The sequence below is a fragment of the Physella acuta genome, unplaced genomic scaffold (assembly GCF_028476545.2).
Source record: "Physella acuta isolate Inbredline_101_S28 unplaced genomic scaffold, ASM2847654v3 ptg000679l, whole genome shotgun sequence".
Lineage (NCBI taxonomy): Eukaryota > Metazoa > Mollusca > Gastropoda > Physidae > Physella > Physella acuta.
The window spans coordinates 22,011-42,082 of record NW_026732198.1 but is presented as its reverse complement, the minus strand read 5'-3'; the positions used below and the strand labels follow the sequence as shown (position 1 = coordinate 42,082).

Genomic DNA, 20,072 nt, shown 5'->3' with positions numbered 1-20,072 from the left:
TTAAGTGATTAATTCGAGTGTTAAATAGTCTTTTAAGAGGTGCAAATTGAAAGTTTGAGGGGGGGGGGGTGCAATCGAAAATTGAAAGTTTGTACCCCGGGAAGGGTCTCTACGCCTCTGGGGGTGACACCATTAAGTGCCGCACCGGGTGACACCCGACCTCGCTACGCCACTGAAGTGATAGGCAAGAACAAGGCGCCTTACTTTACAAATTGTTCTTGTTTCCTGTTCTTGAATGAAAACGTGATAAAGTAGCTACTGTGCCAAGGGATACAACCCTATTAATATTTTCGGTTAACTCAGCTTAACTTTGTTATTTCCCTTTGATACGATTAAATAAATTTGGTTTTGTATTTTAGTTAAAGGGGGTGATTCAGCAAAAGTGTGTTTTCATTACTCGAGGGGGGGGGGGGGGGGGGAGAGTGGGGAGTGACAGCTCATCCTTATTGGCACGGCTCCTCTGGTGTATGCCTTCAATGAACTTAGCAAATTATATACCATTTATAAATTGTGTAAATATTTCAGAACATTTTTTAAACTGCGAAATAATGAGTTGTAGTTATTAATTTGGTAAATCTCCCTTTTTTTTTTCTTGCGATAACTAACACAGAGCATATTTCAATCTGCAATTGTCGCTGGGACAACTTAAGGCTTACAATTCATATAAAAAAATACCACCCATTTGAATTTAAATGGTACAACTTTTCATTAGCTATGTTGTGTGAAAAGTTCAATAAAGAGTAAACTCCTAAACTCAATTTCATTCAAGAACAAAGAAAATATTGACTTTTTGTATTTCAAAGCAAATATATAAATAATCGAGTGAATTTGCAAAATGCTGGAGGTTGAGCCATCATAAGCCAACCACACTGAGATGATAAAGAAGTATTGTTACTGTGTGTTGGTGAAACTTCTTTTAAACAAATATGGTGAAAACATACAATGAAACATACAAAACAATGTAACAACTATGAATACTTCAACACATTTTTATTGATAGTGCATTCTGATATTGTAAAAGCACAGCATATCACACATCAGTTTATAAAAATAATACACAATTTTTGTTTCCTTTTTATTTTGTTGATTCAACTATTTTACTTTACGATGGAGGTGGATAAAATATTTGATTCAAAATTCACACAAAACAAGGCTTTCATTTCACACCATATTTCAAATACAACTTAAACTGTTCAATTATATGTAGCCATTTAAATAACACTAGATATACTGAATAAAGAGTTTTCCTCATTTTTATTAAGTAAATTTCTTAGGTTGCTGTCAGTTTTATCAGGTAATATGGTCACTACAAACAAAGAAAATTTGTGATACAAGTATGAAAGATAAAGATATGACTGAGATGCAAACTTGGCAAGGCATTTCCAAATTTATGGGCACTGATTAGTTTTTTTATAAATAAGGCAAATGTATAAAAAAAAAACTGCATCATAATACCTTTTCACTAATTTAATACAAAAGAAAGTGATGAAATAAAAACAGATCAATACAATTTAAAATAATGTAAACTTCCTGAGTTGTGAGAGGTTTTTTGTTTATGTTGCAGCTGATTTTTTTTTTAAAGTTTCTCCCAGGTAAACAACCAACTGCATCCTCACTGCACTATGTCAACATAACCTAGAAGGGCTGGTCTACATATCAAACAGATCTGTGGAGTAAACAGTAACTCCTCTCTTAGAATGGCAGTTAATATTGCCCTTAAAAAAAAAATTCATTAAAAATATGGAGGTTATATCTTTTTTTTAAAATGACATGGCTATTGATAGTGCAATTTTGCTCAGATGAATTTCCAAGATGGTTAAATAAATTTGTATTTGACACCTATTTTCATCTCAACACTTTATATTTTTCAATTGTTAAGTGAAAACACTGGAAAAAAAAATTACAAATATTTTGATGTACAACAAAAAAAAACCTTGCAATTTATACTTTGTAAGATATGAAACTATAGGCCTACCTTGCGGAATGTAATATCAAATACTATAGTTTATTTTTTGTCCCTGGGGCAGCGGCACCTTTCTTCAGGAGGAACTCCTGCCATCACTTGCTCAACATGAGCTCCACAACCTACAACAAGGGTTTTTACTTCTTTAAGCATTTACAAAAAAAGTGCTGCAATGCAATTTTTAAAAGCGATTTTAATAATGGAAACTTATTCCACCTTGTATTAATATACACAGGAGGAACTCCTGCCATCACTTGCTCAACATGAGCTTTACAACCTACAACAAGTGTTTTTACTTCTTTAAGCATTTACAAAAAAAGTGCTGCAATGCAGTTTTTAAAAGTGATTTTAATAATGGAAACTTATTCCACCTTGTAGTTAGTCTCATATAAATTCAATTTTCTTCAAATTATAAAAAGAATAGCATATAATTGTAGAGCTTTAAAAATGCAATCCAACAGTACCAATTTTATTAATTTAGCATAATCGGTTGATTAAATATAATTTTTTTAGTGTCGCAAATAAAATATATAGAAACGCGACCAAAAACGCAGGTAAAAAGTCAAATTCACTTGTTTTAAAGCTAGTAAGCAAGAAAAGACATGATTCTTTCTTACTATTGAAATCAGTTTGCTTCCTTATACCTACATTTTTTTACACCAAGGTGAAAGTAAATAGTTTATATAAATTTATAAAATGCCATTTATATAATTTATTGTATGTTTTGTGATGAATTTTCAATTGGAAAATACCGCATTTGGAAGCAGAAAGGTAAATTCTACAGAACAGATGTTGTTTGGAATGTTATAGATTATAGATCTAGGCCTATATCAAAATGTTTGTTTAATAAAATTCAATTAGAGTCCACCCACTTCTGATGGGTACCTGATATACATTGGGGAAATTAAAGGTAAAAAGTAAAGGCGGCTGTGAATATCGCTGACCAAACGGACAATCACTTCATATGCCGAGGTCAAGAAACATGAACTCTACTTCATCTGCCAAATAGATTGCTTTGTCTACAGAGGAATCTTAATTAATGTTTACAGGGGCCTAATAAAATTGAGTTATGTTTGTAAAAACATTAGGCCTAAGCTTTAAAAACTTATTTTGGTCAATCGGAAAAAATAAAAATCTTTTCGACTAAATGGGTTGAAAAAAGCTTTGAATTTGTTTCATTGTTTGTTATTATATCTTGTAGTATTTAGAATTGAAGCTTTCTTTCTTAATTACAAGTTGTATTAATTTCAAACCTTAATGTAATTTCTTTTTAATTCAGTATTAGCCTAAATGTAAGGTAGGCTACAGAATTCAGATATTACCTATGGTTTTGTGATTTTTATATGTTTATAACATTTGTGTTTATGAAATGACCTAATGAAGTTATCAAGCAAACTGTTTTATTATTATTTTAATAGGCCTGCAAGTTATAAGTACAAAATATAGATATCTAATCACTAGATCTAGGTCTAAGTTTAAGAAAAAACTACCAAAAGGGTTTGAAATACTTAAATATAGTACTAAAAGTAGCTATGTTTTGAAAAAAAAATATCTTAAACTGGAGACATTCAATTTAAAGTCATTATAAAAACTCCACGATCTAGATTTATTTCTAGATCTCTAGTAGGAATACAGATTTAGAGGCTTTCCCATCAGTATCAATGTACTATCTTAGCTATGTGGGAGGTCAGTACGAGTTCACTGGGAAAAAAATCGGATCTGCCGTAGGGGGGTGGGTTTAGTGCGCAAATGCTCCTGACCGATTGCCAAAAGGTACAGAAATTCTAAAGATACATTTTAAAAGAAAAATGGACGGCTGAACTGCAGTTATCAAAATATCTGTGTAAGTAGAAGTATAAATAATAATATTTTACACAAATATAGCTGTCTTTTGCTAAATCTAGCTCAATTTCCACGAAAATCGCATCCGGTCGCAATAATTTTTATATCAGCTTGTCGGCCATTCAACGATCTATCACGTGTAGCAGACGCCAAACAGATTTACTCGTATGGTATTGCGCGAATGCTATTTTTAGCAACAGTGCCGAGACGCGATCGAAAAAAACGAACTAGAAAGTGGCCATAAAAAAGCGGGTCAGGGGAGGTAATTCAACTCGCGTTATGAGACTAGCTACACCTTGTATTAATATACACAGGAGGAACTCCTGCCATCACTTGCTCAACATGAGCTCCACAACCTACAACAAGTGTTTTTACTTCTTTAAGCATTTACAAATAAAGTGTTGCAATGCAATTTTTAAAACAATTTTAATATTGAAAACTTGTACCACCTTGTATTATTATGCACAAGAATGATAAAAAATAATTGATAAAAAAAACCAAGCATCTATTTAAATATTTAAAATACAATGCTTTATAAAAGACACTTTTGTAATGTAAAAGTAGCTACATAACTGTTTTTGTTACATCCCTTTTGAAACACTATTATTATTCTTGAAAAAAATGTTACTGACACAAGGTTATCATAACAGAAAACTGACTTTGACAGTGAGGAGAGATACCAAAAAAGTAACAAAAAAAAAAGGTAGTATTAATAAACAACCCCCTTATTCAATATTTACTAATTTAGTTTGAGATACTTTGCTATGTAACCTATTTGAAAGTAATGCTTAATACTTTTCAATAAATGCTTACACTTTCTTCTCAATTAAACGGTCTGATTTAATTTTTTTTAAATGTGATTCCACTAAATTAAAGGCAAGAACTGCAAATGTATAGGGGAAGATAATACAAAGGTTAAGAACAAAAAATCAGTGAATAAGTGGATTCCAGTATACCTCTACATTGATAAGTTAATGAAAGGTCACAGGCCTATTTAATTAATATTGTAGAGACAGCATATATTATTACAGATAGAGAGAAAAGGATTTTCCACCTGAATCACAACATCCAGACATGATGGAATGAATATCAAATACCAGTTTTACAATCCGTGAACTGTAGAATGAATACAACTTGCAAGTTAACAATGTCAAGGCCAGGTTTACAACACAATCTTCACAAGAGCCGAAATAGAAAGTTTTGACAGGTGCACAATGTATTTTAGTGGTCTACAAAATTTGACATCGACTGTGCTGACACTGGCAGCGTTCTTCTAGTGGTACATCTTTTAAAACTGCGTCCTTGTGCATACCACACCCTGCAAGAGAAAGTTGCAGAGGAATCCAAATAATTTTCTTTCTTAAAATTACAGATCAAGCATTAGGGATGTAAAAAAAAATGACAAGCACTATGAGTGCCAGTATGAGAGACAGATCACTCTCCAAACTGAACAGCTTCAGACACTACATGTTGCTGGGGGTTCATTAGATTGTTCAGAGCATATAGACCTAGAGCTAGGCACAATAGGAAAATAAGTAATAAAAATTCAATTTCTGATAAAACAGATTCTTCTGTTGTAGTTAATTAGACAGGTGGAAAGTACTAAGTAGGACAAATTTATTATATGACAGTCTAAACAAGCTAATTAGAACATTTTGAAACCGAGAATAAAATCACAACAGATACAAAAGGTAGTCTTGTTATGTGGGTTAGTGAAAAATGCCAGTGACTTCAAAACCATCATTGGTTGTATAACAAAGAAAAGTATTCCTCCTGCCACACCAAATTATTCAATATTAATTCAATTAAATACCAAGGTGAACTATTTTCTAACTTTTTTTAATTTTAAAGAATCACACTTCACACTCCTATTATCATTACTATTATTAGACATGGAAGTAATTATTTTGCAATTTTACAAGGATTTATGTTCTAAAATGTTACAAAAATGTTTCTTGTACGTTTCTTTTTTGAAAATAATTGTATTAAAACTTTTAAGAAGTCACCTTTCTTTCACATTTCTTAGTGTATAGATCTACATGTATCATAATATGTCACGTAGAAACTACCTAAAATAAAATACATAGGCTTACTGAATACTACTGATGTATTATATATTATCTATATATATAATTATCTTCTTGGATACCCTAGAAAACACCATGCTGTAAGTGCGTATAGCAGCCCCCTCTCTTCCTCTCTAAGCATATCCCTACCACCCCCACATGGTCTGGTGAGCTGTGGTTCACGTTAAATGTTTACAATTGTAGAGCTGGGATTAGTGACGGCTATTAGGGGCAGATAATTTAGTTTGAAATGATTTTAAACTTAGGGGAGGTAACTAAGAGGAGGCTGCTTTCACGGGGGGGGGGGGGGGAGGGACAGGGTAGGGGTTGGGGGAAAGGAGGGTGGGGGGGAGGGGTTATCGTCCTTAACGACCTACTGATAGTTGTTTTAAAGCAAATATTTTCAGTGGCAGTATTGGTACTGTCGAATTCACAAATTATGAATTACTAAAAAGTAGAAAATAAAACAACTAAATAGCGGCGTATGATACGCTGTGGGTCATGATACGCTGTGGGTCGGCTCTTATATTAAATAAATAGGGCTTACATATCTAGGATAGGGACATAAAAAACATAGGGACCCTATGACGGCCTATGATAGGGTAGATTAATTAATTTTAATTAAATTTAGAGTTTAGTTTATTAATACTAATAAAATTACTAATAACGTATTTTTAACTTTTAATACATTTTATTAGATTAACTCAATTTAACTGTAACTGTAACTGTAACAACATTGTCATTACCTTGCCATGTGAACTTGCCACATTTGCTGCACTTAACTTTCATGCACATTTTAATGTAGATCTAGTGCTGTTTTACGAGTCAACAGGTTAGGCAGGTACGGAAGTGTAGCAACAGTAACTCGTTATATGAGCAGGTCTAGATTCTGGTTTTGTTACTTTTGTGGTTTGTGAAGTATTGTGACTATTGTAATCTAATCGGTGGTCAGATCAACGTCAGATTCATTCAACAAATGAGAGCTTGAATTAATTTGTGTCTTATATATATAGTCTTGTTATTTTTCTGCTGTGTCACTGGCAACAGCTACCAGTACAAACCCGTAAGCTAATTCTGCGTGTTCTCTTTTAAGTTTAACTGATGTATTGAAAATGACTGTTATGATTATAAAGGTAAAGGTCTAGGTCACAGAAATACGTGCCTAAGTACGAGATTGATTGTTTACCCAGGCGAAACTTTCATGACAGGAACCTATGTAGTACGCATGCGCAAGAAATTAGTTGCTACGGAGATTATAACTTTTTACATTTGCTCAATCAACACACGTGACAACTAAACTAAATTCGTCAGTACTTTAGTATGTTATAACTTATAACATAATCAACAACTCTACGTCTAAAAATCGTTTTAGAATTTATCTATTAATATGTAGGCCTTTGTATACTTTTGTAGGCCTACTTGATGTCTAGAGCACTATAGGCCCAGTAGCGTCATAAGGGGAGGAGTTGACTAAACCGGTTGACATTATTTATTATTTAATTAACCTAGTCCTAACTCAATGCAAAAAATAATTAAGAAACCCTGGCAAGGTTTGGTGGGATGAGGGGGGGGGGGGGATGGGGCGGACACCGGTAAAAATATATATTGTCTGTATAAATTCTATTTCGTTTGGGGGAGGGGGGTAGATGTTTTACAAAAAGATGCCTGAATATGAAACTAAAAGGGGGGGGGGGGGGGGGTGAAACAATACAGAAAACAATGCATTGAAAACCAACTATCAATTAACATTGTTACTAATAGCTGTGCATAGTTAAAATTGAAACAAACTGAAAATTACTGACAACTTACTGAGGAAAAAATAGTTGAATAAGTAACTGTTAGCGTTAAATGCCATTAGACATAAGGGGAGGGGTGATATCAATCACAACTTTCACAGAAAAAACAATAACATAACAAACAGTAACTACTGTTATGCTTAATACTTCTATAATTGCAATATGTTGATTTAATGAAATGATAAAAAAAAATATCAAACAAATACTTTTACGTAAGTCTAGAGAGATGACTTTATAAGAGGTCATCCCAGAGTGCATAGTTTCAAAACTTGTATTAATGCTTCCAGAAAAAACAATTAATAATACATCTACATACATATGCATATACACATACCTACATATGTATAAATTAACAAGGCATAATTTTTCTTTAGAGGGGGGGGGGGGTTGACACCTTTAGGTATTACACACTACCTAGCCACTGCATAGACCTATAAAGAATACATTAATATATTCATATAGGCTACTATATATATTATTTGATATGTTTATCTTAATGTATGCTAAATCTAGACAAATGCTTAGTCTTCTGACTCTGGTTACGACCCCCAAATTTAATCCGATCTGAAAAATATTTTGACTGATATTTTTTACAGTAAATGAAACCAAATTGGGGTGTGTCCCATCGAAAAATCAAACTTTTGAAAAAAAGGACCCTCCTAATATCAATATATGTATGTATATACAGCTTTTTACTTATCCTCCCACCCACTCCAACAAAATTCTGCATACGCCACTAGTTATTATAATACCCCTCCCCCCATCACACTTGCCTGAACCCCTTTCCTTTATTGTCTATGTGATTCCTATGGTTAGGCATTGTCCTGCAGCCATAGAATTATCCTAAGTCCAATATTTAAATACTATAATTATACTGTGTCAAAAACTCCCCAGGTCTAAAAAAATATATATATACATTTACCTTTCCTATTATAAAAGTAACAGAAAACAAGCTTCTGGTAACTATACAAATACAGCAAGGGTCCAGCAAATGTGTAACTATATTATTAACCTCCATCTCGTAAGGTAAGCAGGAGTAGCTCAAACAAATTTCCTAAGTGTCAGACTAAAATCAAGCAAGAAGTAACTGGAGTGCTGACTGTATTGGGTTATCTTTTGATTATCAAGATTTTCCCACATCGTAATCATAGTCAAGTCTAGGCCACTGAGGCCAGATAATTTGCCAGCATAAACACAGCTTTTAAGAGCTGAGGAGAAATCTAAAACAGCTGAATCTGTGTGTTCTTTTGTCTGGCACAAAGCCATGGATAATGTTGATTGTTGTCAATAAATTGAATGTTGTCAAAGGATATTGTTGTAGGTTAATTAAATAAATGATAATTTGCTGAGAGGGCTGTGGTTTAAATGATAAAGCTTCAAACTGCTAAATCTCAAGTTCAGACACCGTGGTCAATAATGTAGGAGGTCCAAGTCCTCCCAGCTCTGATGGATACCTGCCTCACGCTAGGGAAGCAAAGGCGGCTGGTAATAGTGCTGACTACACTATCCCCTCATATGCTGAGGTCATTGAAATGGATTAACTCAATCTCCTCTGCCTTATGTGTCTCAAGCAAAAACAGGAAAAGTTGATAATTCAACAGTCTTGATAAGCACAAGAAAACACAAAATAACATTACAACTATATATTAAGTAATAAAAACATCACAATTCAGACTTTTTAAGAGAATTTTAATCATCCATCACTTTCAGTGCATATTACTTTAACTCACAAATACTCAAACATCTTTTTCTAACAACTTATAATAACTAATTTTCTATAAACATCATTTGTAACCTGACTGAAAAAACACTAGCAGTATCTATAAACAAGTATTAATGTTATAATATCTACGGCAGAGGCCATTTCCATTGGTTTGGTGGAGCTTGACCAACAAGAGGTTCCCATGGTTTCCAGAGCAGCATTTTACGAGCCAAGGATAACTCCCTTTCAGCCTATAAATAGATAATATAAAATCTCAAAAAGTTAGATATATATAATTAGTAATATGTTGAAATATAAAAAGAAACCCAATTTTATGGATGTGTGAAATGAAGAAAATGTGGGAGGGAGGGAAGGTAAAGAAAGAGACGTTAAAATGTAAGTGTGGCCATTCCCACATTTCAATAAAGCACAGACTTTGTCAGGTCTAAAAAGATTTGTTTAGTTGAGTATGTATGGCACAGAATTTAAGCCCTTCAAGAGGACCTAATGCAGAGGCATAGCGACCATTCCCGGCGCCCGGGAATAAATTTTTCGATTTGCACCCCCCCCCTGAGATTTATATTTGCACCCCCCTCAAACTTTCAATTTGCATCCCCCTCAACCTTTCAATTTATTTTTCCAACCCATTTTGGCGCCCCCTAAGGTCGGCACCCGGGGACATATGTCGTCCCCCCCTCGCTACGCTACTGACCTAATGTATAAATCAATCAATGACAAACATAAAAGCTTTCAGCTGAACTAACCTGCTTGATAACTTCTTCAATCTGTCCACAGTTGATTTTACTTTCTAGTTTTGATACATCTGATTCCTTTAATTGAATAAAAAAAAAGAAATGTAAACACTAGTAACACAACAAAAAAGAACAATAATCCATGAGATGTTAAGCAAGCAGCCACCCACAACTCTTTTCTTCTTCGTTCTTAATTATTAGTGTCGAAGGGGATCGAGATTTATCTGCCAGTGGGTTTGAACTCGAGACTGTTCGAATTTATCAACCATGAGCTTTTTTGCCGACTCGACCACGCCTCCAACACAATTAAGCGTTACGTGTCAACTGGTTATGCGCCATTGAGGCCATTGACTCCGATTTCAGCCTGCTTTTTTCTTTTTGGATTTGCTTCCATAGCCTTTGTCCAACCAAGAATAATCTACAAGGCAGCAGTTGTTTAATTTTGGAGTTGTCTCTCCTAGAAGAGTGGCTGTCCCCAGCTAACGAGCCTCATCTGCCCGAGGGTTCGAACTCAAGACTTTTCGGTTTAGCAACCATAAGCTTTACCGACTCGACCACGCCGACCCCTGCCACCCACAACTGATGTTATATATTTTACTATGTTGAGTTTGTGAGGTGTTTCTGAATAAAAATCTCTGCTGAGAAATACTAATCATCAGTATAGAAAGCATAGAAAAGAAAAATCTGATGGCAAACTCCTACACATTGCTACAATCCAAAAGAAACAATCCTGTAGCAAAAGAGTAATAAAAAAAATAAAAAAAAACACAATTCACCTCAATCTAATTCAGAATAAAAGCTAAAAAAAAATGTGAACTAGTTTTTTTTGGGTATAAATTACACCTATCCTTGGTTTGATGAAGCCAGTTTCTAATGGTAATGTAGTGCACAGGTAACAAGTTAAATTAATGTATCCTGGTGCATTTTTCTTCTAGTCTGTATGTGAAGTACTATAATTAATATCCAACTTTGTAGCAAGAATGTAAAAAATATTACTACTGTTTGACTTCCTGAATGCAATAGTTAAAAGATTATCTGTTCAAAGTGGTTTACACCTTCCACTTATTTTTTTTAATTGACAACTGAGATTTCACAGCAAATTAATGCTGTAGTGTTTCATTAACAGTTGTTCTAAAGTGTAATATTGTTGGTTTGTCCCTACAAATAGTTGCTGTTATGTTTTTTTTTTTTTTTTTAACAAAATTTCTATATTCAACTTGCGCTCATCTCTCTGCATGTACTCATAGCTTTAAAGGCATAAAGTCAACATTTTCCATAGCATCAAGTCACAGCACACCAATAGTGGCTGTAGGGATCATTGACCTGATGTAATGGCATTTTTTTGTCAGTGAGAAGGGTTCGTCCAACTGCATTGCTACATGAACTTTGGCTCTAGGCTCATAAGTTTCATAGGTAGCCGAGTCAGGAACACACCAGTCTATGTTCTACCATGGATATGCTTTAAGCCTACAGTTTTTGCTTAACGATAAGATGGATCACTGAATCATATCAATGCTTGGCAACATTATTTTTTTAATCTCACCAGAGAAATGCAACCATATATATATTTTCAATGATTTATAGTTATAGTTAATTTGTAGAGTGGGTTAATGTGCTTGTGGTGGACTGTCGTGATGAATCGATCAGGTGAAAATTTTCTAAAATGAAGTAAAATACCAGACTTATTCTCATTATTTGGACATGTTAATGTTTATATCAACAAGTATGCAAATAATTCTATATGCATAATTAATATTCTTAAATAATTCTTAAATAATTAATTTAAGTTTAGGCAAATACAGTATATACAACGGTGCCATTTCATTATGCATCAAAGATTTTTTATACTTCTTTGTACTGTTTTGGTAGTTACCCCAAAGAAGAATGTAGGAGATTTTTTCTAAAGAATTAATGATAAAAACATTTACCTTGTGTATTATTAATGAATTATCTAAGATTAGAAGAACATTTTTTGATTAGTCTGGAGAGTAAAATCTTTAATACTTACTGATTTAACTAAACTTAAACGTTCATTAATAATTTGTTCCGTATGTTTACGGTATCCAGCATTGCTAGGCATTTTCTGTAAAACTCCCAAAATTTGTGAATACAACACTCCCAACGACTGTAAAGAAAAAGAAAAATGTTCATATTAGTTTATTAGTTATTAAAACTAATTTCAGAACACTTAGGGAAATGCCCAATGTTTGTGAACTGAGTTATCTTGTAATATTTCTTGTCATAGCAAAAAGTTTGCTCAAATATCTTTTTGAATAATTTTAAGGAAGTTATAAAAGGGAAATTTTCCCAACAGAGTAATAGTGAAATATTTTAAAAATATTTCACCACAATGGTAATGATTCATTTTACTATGTGTTGACTGTTATATCTAGCAATGCGCAGAAAAAAATGAGCATTAAATCAAGACATCTCTAAATGGTTTAGTTACCTAGGTAGATCTGCAACTCTAATACATGGATAAGGCTATTTAAGTAACAAAGCAACATCAACAGAAGGGAGAAAATAGACACACATAACCAATGTTTAGTAAGATAAGAAATGTAAAGAGACTAAAAACAAGAATACCTGATGAGGATGCTTGGACACAGCAAGGCCTGTAAGGCCAGTTGTCTAGAAAAATGAAATAAGAATATTATTTTAATCATCTACAGCCAAATTTAATATAAATAAATGAGCTTTATATAATGAGCTTTAAAAATAAGAAACGTAGCTTTCATAGACCAAAAATAAATAAATTAATACAGGCCTAAATTGCTTATGACTTATGGTTTAAACATTAAATTCCAATGAAGCACAGCATATGATTATGTATTAATAATCTCAATATATTTTAAGAGGGATTACGACAGGTTACACATACAAGCTCAATTTTTTTACTTCTTTGTTAATCTAGCCAAAAATTATTTTTTATAACATTGGTTGCCTCGGGTCTAAGGCTTTCTTTTCAGAACCAGGCCCAAACAGTCACGGATGCTATAGGATCCGGCATAAAATGTTACATCATTCAGTTCTAATAAAGTATGTTGATTGTAGAATGTAGTGTACAAAATTGTCCTAAACAATTAGACCAATTAGATCTATGTTTTACGAAACTCAACAGACAGTACCAGATAATTTACAGCACTATAAACATACAGGGCATATAAATATCAAGAGACCACTGTTTTTAAATGGTATCTGATTATAATTTTTGTAATAAACTTCACAAATTATTTTTATAAGTTGTAGGCATAGCTAAGCTATCCCTATTAATATTATGTTGTTGTTTTTATGTATATTGTATAGGCTAATATATAGGCCTAGTATTGTTTAGGCCTATCAATTATTAATTAATGGAGGCGAGCGAGTTGACGAGAATCCTTTAGGATTTTGGGAGTGGTGATACTTGATAGATTTTAGTACTATTAAAAGTTGGTAATCTATTGTTTTAGGTACGTAAAATTGCCCACGGCTAGTAATGTACGAAAAAGTTACCTCATTGTCAAGGCTTTAATAGAAGTATATTGTGATACATTTGTGTCAAATAAGGCCTATTATAGATAAATGAATAATAAACCAAAATCAATGGCTAAATATATCAAATTGGGCCAGAAATTAACTTTAAACAGCAGTGATTAAACAGCAAGATTTTCTATACAAACAGCAGCTGTTTGTAAAATAGAGTGGCCTTCCCTGAATCTCGCGCTATGAAACTTAAACAAGATGGCTGCTATAGTAAATGAGCATGGTTGCATCTGTTGGAAACATCGCTAGTCTTCATTTATTACTGAAAAGTTTTAATTCAATTGTTTAAAAACAGGTACATAAAAGAAACAAGGAAACATTTTTGTCTTTTTCAAAACATGAATCCTCTTCAAAATGTGAAATAATTACAAAAATTTAAGGAGTCACCTGTTTTTCACATTACTAGTCGCGGGCGGTTTCGGTTTTACATAGATCATCTACCTAAAATGATAGATTACCTAAAAGTTTTATTTTTACATCTGCTATGAAGTCACATAAAAAAATAATTTTACCAATGCCAACAATATTATAAGGATTCTCGTCAACTGGGTGGCCTCCTCAACAACCCCCCCCCCCCCCCCCACCCCACACACAGTGACGCTGTGACACTCACTTGACTAACTCACACAAAAGTAACAACTAACGGTAAAACTCCATTTTAGTGTATTTTATTCCCTGCTTCACGTTCACCTCCAGTTGAGCGGATTTTATATAAACACAAATGAAACACACAAAAACGTTAAGACAACACTAGATCTACTTATTTTTTTATAAATGTGATTTTTAATTAGAAAAGGTAAAAAAAAAACCAACATAAAAAGCGTTAGAACTGTTCCAATTAAATATCGTGTGATTGTCAGCGGGAGAAAAATCCTTACACGGTCGCGGGTTCACATTGACTTTAGTTAATTATTAGCATACGTCATAGCTCGGGCAATAGCTGTTTGAAATTGTGTTGGCCTCAGTTTTGGGGTCATTGTAAGTTTATAAATGTTTATTTATAGTATAACGAGCCGGCCCGCGGCATAACATACGCCGCTATTTAGTTGTTTCTAATTTTCAATAATTCATAATTTGTGAATTCGACAGTACCAACGCTGACACTGAAAATATTTCTTTAAAACACTATAAGTAGCTCGTTAAGGACCATAACCCCCCCCCTTCCTTCCCCCCCCTCCCCCCCTACGTTTAAAATCGTTGGCTCTGCTTGTAAACATTTAGAGTGAACACAGCTCACTAAAACCATGTAGGGGTGGGGAGGTAGGGAGAGCGTTTGCAGCTTGTTTTCTAACGGCTCGAAGAAGAGAATTATATATATAGATGCCTGGGAGATACTTGTGACAATACAAACTTAACCGCCTTGCGATTGTGAATTACGTTTACGTACTTCACCCATTGCCATGAAAATTCCAATTGACACATGAACATAGCACATTCAATATTCTAAATTTGGATTTTTCTCAAGGTTTCACAAAAGTAAATTCGAAGTGACTACTGGGAAGAAGATTTTTCTCCCCAACGTCTCCACTTAGTCTGCAAAAGATAGCTCTGCGCATGCGCAGTGACCTATGGCAAGGGTTAGGGCTAGAATTAGGGTTAGAGATTGGATTAGTGATTAGGGCTAGGGTTAGGATTAGGGCTAGGGTTAGGGATAAGATTAGGGTTAGGGATAGACTTAGGGATAGGGTTAGGGATAGGATTAGGGTTGGTGTTAGGGTTCTGCAGTTGTAAACAAACGCATGCGCAGTACCATCAAAAACATCGCCGCGATGGCGTATCTTATTCTGGCTAGCATCGGCCAATATTAAATTAAGTAAATTTTGTTTAAAACAAAAAAATCACAATTCTTGCCTAATAGATTAGCCTAAATAAAAATATTAATATGGATGTCTATCATTCATTGGTCATGTTTAAATTGGAAATTGGGTAAATTTTAGAATTAGATCTAGATTAGATCTAGAAATCATGTAAGAAAAGCTACTAAATATAAAAAATGGAGTTTTGGGAGAATGTTTACACCGGTGTCTGATAATGGAATCTTCTTTAAAAAAGGGGTGTTAGGTTACTGGTAGTTAACTAAATAGTAAATACACACATGGCTGGCTAATGTCAATGCTAACCCTGTCCCTAACCCTAACCCCAACCCTGGTCCAACCATACGCCTAACCCTAATTTCTAACCATAAAATTAGTCGAGATTACAATACTAGTACTAGATCTAGATCTAGTACTAAACTAACAACCCAACACCTAGGCCTATTGGGAAATTTTTCCTAATTATCATAGAATGATAAAATGGACCCAGATTAATCCTACAATATACCCCATTGATAAAAATATCAAATTTATCATTCTAGGCCTAATAGTTTTTTTTATATGAATTTTCAAAGTTATGTGTTTAACTTGTTATGTTTCATTGTAACCTGCATTCCAGACGTGTGATTGGCTTTAAACTTGCATACCAATGTTGCTATTAAAGATATAATGATAAAACTTTGCACATTTGTACTCAATGATATAGGCAATAGAAGTCTACAAATAAAATAAAAATTAGAAAAGAGGTAACTAGAAATAATGAAGTTAAATTAAGGGGTGTAGCACTGTTCTATAGTGACTGCCATAAGAGGATTTCCAGACTGCACAGCTAGGTTGCTATTCCATATACCATCATGAAACTTTATATATTAGGACTAGAGCATGTAAAAAATACAATCATGCAAGTAAAATAAACATAGCTAGAGGAAAACTATAAATAGTGAACTTGAATATGGTACAGCGCAATTAGACTATGATGATTAACTACAGGCTAATATGTTACACTTCTTTGTTGCTACTATAAAAATAAAGATTAAACTTTACATATTGATTCTGGTGTTAGTAATAAGAATGCTAGTATACATATTGTACAGGTAATGTATAGAGTTAGAACTTACAAGTCAAATACAGCACAATATGATCAAGATACTTAACGATTTGCCATAAACATTGGATTTGTGTCCGTGTATAACATGGTAAAAATGTTATTATTAATTTAGAAAATTTTGGTTCTTGTAATGTTTCTGATGAAAAGTGTTGAGGTGTGTTAAAACTCAAAGATTGACATTTCACAGTATTCTTATTTATAAAATGTTTAGTGAAGTTGACGTATCCTTTGATAAATTCTTAAATGACATTAATTAAAGTGTTCATGTTTTCTTTCTATTATAGTTGCCTTTAACTAAAACTGTAATGCAGTGCAGCTTATAAAATTGGGCATTTTTAATTTAGGCCCTTTATAGTACTTTATAGATCTAGATACTACAGATAGGCCTGTCAGTATTTACATTAAGGCCTAATAGTTTATATATATATATATATATATATATATATATATATATATATATATATATATATATATATATATATATTATTACACATCTCTAGACCCATTATTGTTTTCATTTCCATTTAGATCTAGATCTAGATTCTATTTTTTTTAAACTGTTTACAATAAATATAGATTTTTTTCTACTTAAAAATGCCTTTATAATCTATTTATCTGCAATTCGTTAATGCTAATTTGCTAGATCTAGTTAACCTGGTATTAAGAAGGTTAATAAAAATCTGGCTAATTTAAAATTTTATAATTTATTTAGGCAGCAATTAGGCCTAATTACATTCTTTCCATTTTTAATCTAATAATTTAGATCTACATTATATTTATTTTAAAGCCCATTTTATTGTAACAGTCCATTTAAAAACAAACAGCTATTAATTAAAAAACATCGTATGCGCATATCTATTAATATCTCGTAGCCCGGCCGCCATTATGAAATTACGCATGCTTTCTCGTTCCTACCCCTACGAGTTTTATCGCGCTACTCCTTATTGGCCCGTGCTTAAAAACCCTTCAAATCGACATTTCTATTTATCCAAATGGTTGGCATGCTATTTAAGCCTATTTTCATGCAACTTAAAGGATTATTTATATCTGAAATTTAGTTGTCAATGCGCCAGTTCGGTAGCGTTGGCATTTCGACAAATATTTGCTATTATCGGTGATCGCTTTCGGTATCGGACAATGTAAAACGGGAGCTAATTCATTTATTAGTATGTATAAAAGATGAAATTCAACTCAAATATTCACATCGAATACATTTTATTCTTCGATACCGATGGCGAGAATTAACATGTTAAAAAATGGCGAATTTCAACAAGTACCATGAAAAAGTCAGGATGTGGTCGTACCGAATCGAAACAGCGGAAGTCGAAATGCCTACCAACACCCCTATGGCTATTAATTAAGGCCTATTTTAAAGATGATTCCATTATGATTATCGGACACTGGTATCTATAATCATCCGGAGTTTTACCCAACTAACAAAAATTACAAAAGTGTTATTATAACACTTTTGTAATTTTTGTTATAACTCTGTTAGTGTTAACTGAACAGTTAACTGTTAGGCCGTTAGCCTGCCGTAGGCCTACAAAAGTCACGGAAACGTGAATGCAGAAGAGTCGACATATAAATTGTGGTTTAAAGCTCTTAATGTACCTACATATTATTGTGAATGATAAAATATCTTGGTATTAACTATCTATTGTATTTTTTATTTAGATCTAGATCGTGCATAAGTATCTTAGTCTACAACAATGGTTTTCTTAAAAAAAAAAAACACTCACGATCTTGTGAACTCCGGCCATTTTGTTTGTTGTGAAGGTCAATGAAAAATGTGGAATGGATTTTCCCCTAAATATTTTTTCCAAATCTACTCAATCTAGGATCTAGATTAGGCCTAGAGTCTAGATCTAGACCAAGTTATCTAATCTTGATTAAGAATTTAACTCTTCCCTCTAGATTCTAGAATCTAGATCTAGATCTAGATACACTTTTATTTGTTAAGTGTAGGTTTAGATAAGATCTAGACCAGATTCTTTCTAGACTAGATCTAGATCTAAGTAGTACTAACTAATATTTAATAACTTTATTGGTAATCTATCGTTTTGGGTACGTAAAATCGCCCGCGATTTGTAATGTGAAAAACAGGTGACTCCTTAAATTTTTAATAATTATTTCACATTTTGAGGAGGATTTATGTATTAAAAAATTCAAAAATGTTTCCTTGATTCATTTATGTACCTGTTTTTAAACAATTGAATTTAAACTTTTCCGTAATAAATGAAGACTAGCGATGTTTCCAACAGATGCAACCATGCTCATTTACTATAGCAGCCATCTTGTCTAAGTTTTATTTTTATAAGCTTTTAGCGCCAGATTCAGGGGGAAGCTACTCTATTTTACAAATGGCTGCTGTTTATATAGCAAATCGTGCTCTCAGACACTGCTGTTTAAAGTTAATTTCTGGCCTATATCGATATATTTAGCCATTGATTTAGGTTTATTATTCATGTATCTATAATATTTAACACAAACATATGACAATATACTTCTATTAAAGCCTTGACAATGAGGTAACGTTTTCGTACATAAATAGCCGCGGGCGATTTTACGTACCCAAAACGATAGATTACCACTTTATTTTATATTTAGCCGCTTGCTTAGGCTATCGCTGCTGCGCTATCACTCTGCCTTCTTACAATCTTACTTCTTACTAATATTACTTACTAAGTCCTAAGTTACTACTCTCTTAGTTCTTAGTCTTGTCTTAGTCTTACTTTACTTAGTCACTCTTAGTCTTACTGTAAGTCTTACTTATTACTTACTTTACTTTGACATTTGAAAAAAATATTCATAGACGTCTAGACTGCTATTCTAATTCTATATAGTATATACTATAAACTATAATATACTACACTAGTATATTATACTAGTATAATACTATAATAGTATAGTCTAGTGACATAGTCTTATATTATATATAATTATATGCCTGTTACTGTTGCATTTAAAACAGTTTTAAAAAAAAAGTTAAATAATGCTACAATTCATGTTGAGTTTCTAATACTAATTACTAATAATTAAGTTCCAGATCTAGATTCGAGAGTTTCTTCCAGGCATCTCTTCGCCTCCCCCCCCCCCCCCCGAATGAGATGGATTTATATAATAGGAAACATACACTTTTACTAGTGTCCGCCCCCCCCCTCCGAAAATTTCAAGTGCCCCCCCCCCCCCCCCCCCCCCCGGAGAAAAAAGATTCTAGATCTAGAAACTACATCTATTACTTTTTTTTAAATAAAAAGAGTTTGATGTCGAACTATCTGAACCCACCTCTCCCCCCCCCCCTTTCTTATCAGTCACACACATTGTCACAAAATTCTATAGTATAGGCCTATCGTTCTAAAGATAGTCCTATATTGTAATTAGGTATATATAGGCCCTATTATAATATATATATATATATATATATATATATATATATATATATATATATATATATATATATGCTATATACAATTTAGGCTCACTTATTAATCATTGATTGTTAAG

The 20,072-nt window shown here is 33.1% G+C and overlaps 2 protein-coding genes and 1 long non-coding RNA gene across 4 annotated transcripts in view; 1 reads left to right on the top strand and 2 right to left on the bottom strand.

The window, feature by feature from the left end:
• The window catches only part of LOC131949242 (proton myo-inositol cotransporter), a 48,147-nt gene that overhangs the window by 13,702 nt on the left and 14,373 nt on the right, over nucleotides 1–20,072 (top strand). The window contains exon 1 of one of the 2 annotated variants that reach the window (XM_059311046.1): nucleotides 18,408–18,529. The exons of the other annotated variant lie outside the window; for it this stretch is intronic. The gene's annotated coding sequence lies outside the window, so the exon portion shown is untranslated. Of the gene's footprint in view, nucleotides 1–18,407; nucleotides 18,530–20,072 lie in introns of those variants that run through there. 2 annotated transcript variants of the gene reach the window in all.
• On the bottom strand, nucleotides 974–7,103 carry LOC131949248 (uncharacterized). Its single transcript, XR_009388139.1, has 3 exons — nucleotides 6,618–7,103; nucleotides 1,976–2,085; nucleotides 974–1,666 (listed from the first exon to the last, which is right to left on the bottom strand). It is a non-coding gene; the product is annotated as an uncharacterized LOC131949248 (long non-coding RNA).
• On the bottom strand, nucleotides 9,384–18,425 carry LOC131949247 (NADH dehydrogenase [ubiquinone] 1 alpha subcomplex subunit 5). Its single transcript, XM_059311056.1, has 5 exons — nucleotides 18,308–18,425; nucleotides 12,708–12,752; nucleotides 12,130–12,246; nucleotides 10,134–10,199; nucleotides 9,384–9,620 (listed from the first exon to the last, which is right to left on the bottom strand). Exons 1-5 carry the CDS (start codon nucleotides 18,326–18,328, stop codon nucleotides 9,516–9,518), a joined length of 354 nt encoding a protein of 117 aa, XP_059167039.1. The 5' UTR covers nucleotides 18,329–18,425; the 3' UTR covers nucleotides 9,384–9,515.

Coding starts and splice junctions, on each gene's coding strand:
- LOC131949247 (XM_059311056.1), bottom strand. CDS start 18,328: ATGGCCGGAGTTCACAAGATC. Junction 12,247..12,707: donor TGTCCAAGCATCCTCATCAG/GTATTCTTGTTT, acceptor TTTTCTTTACAG/TCGTTGGGAGTGTTGTATTC. Junction 10,200..12,129: donor GTTTAAGTTTAGTTAAATCA/GTAAGTATTAAA, acceptor ATTCAATTAAAG/GAATCAGATGTATCAAAACT.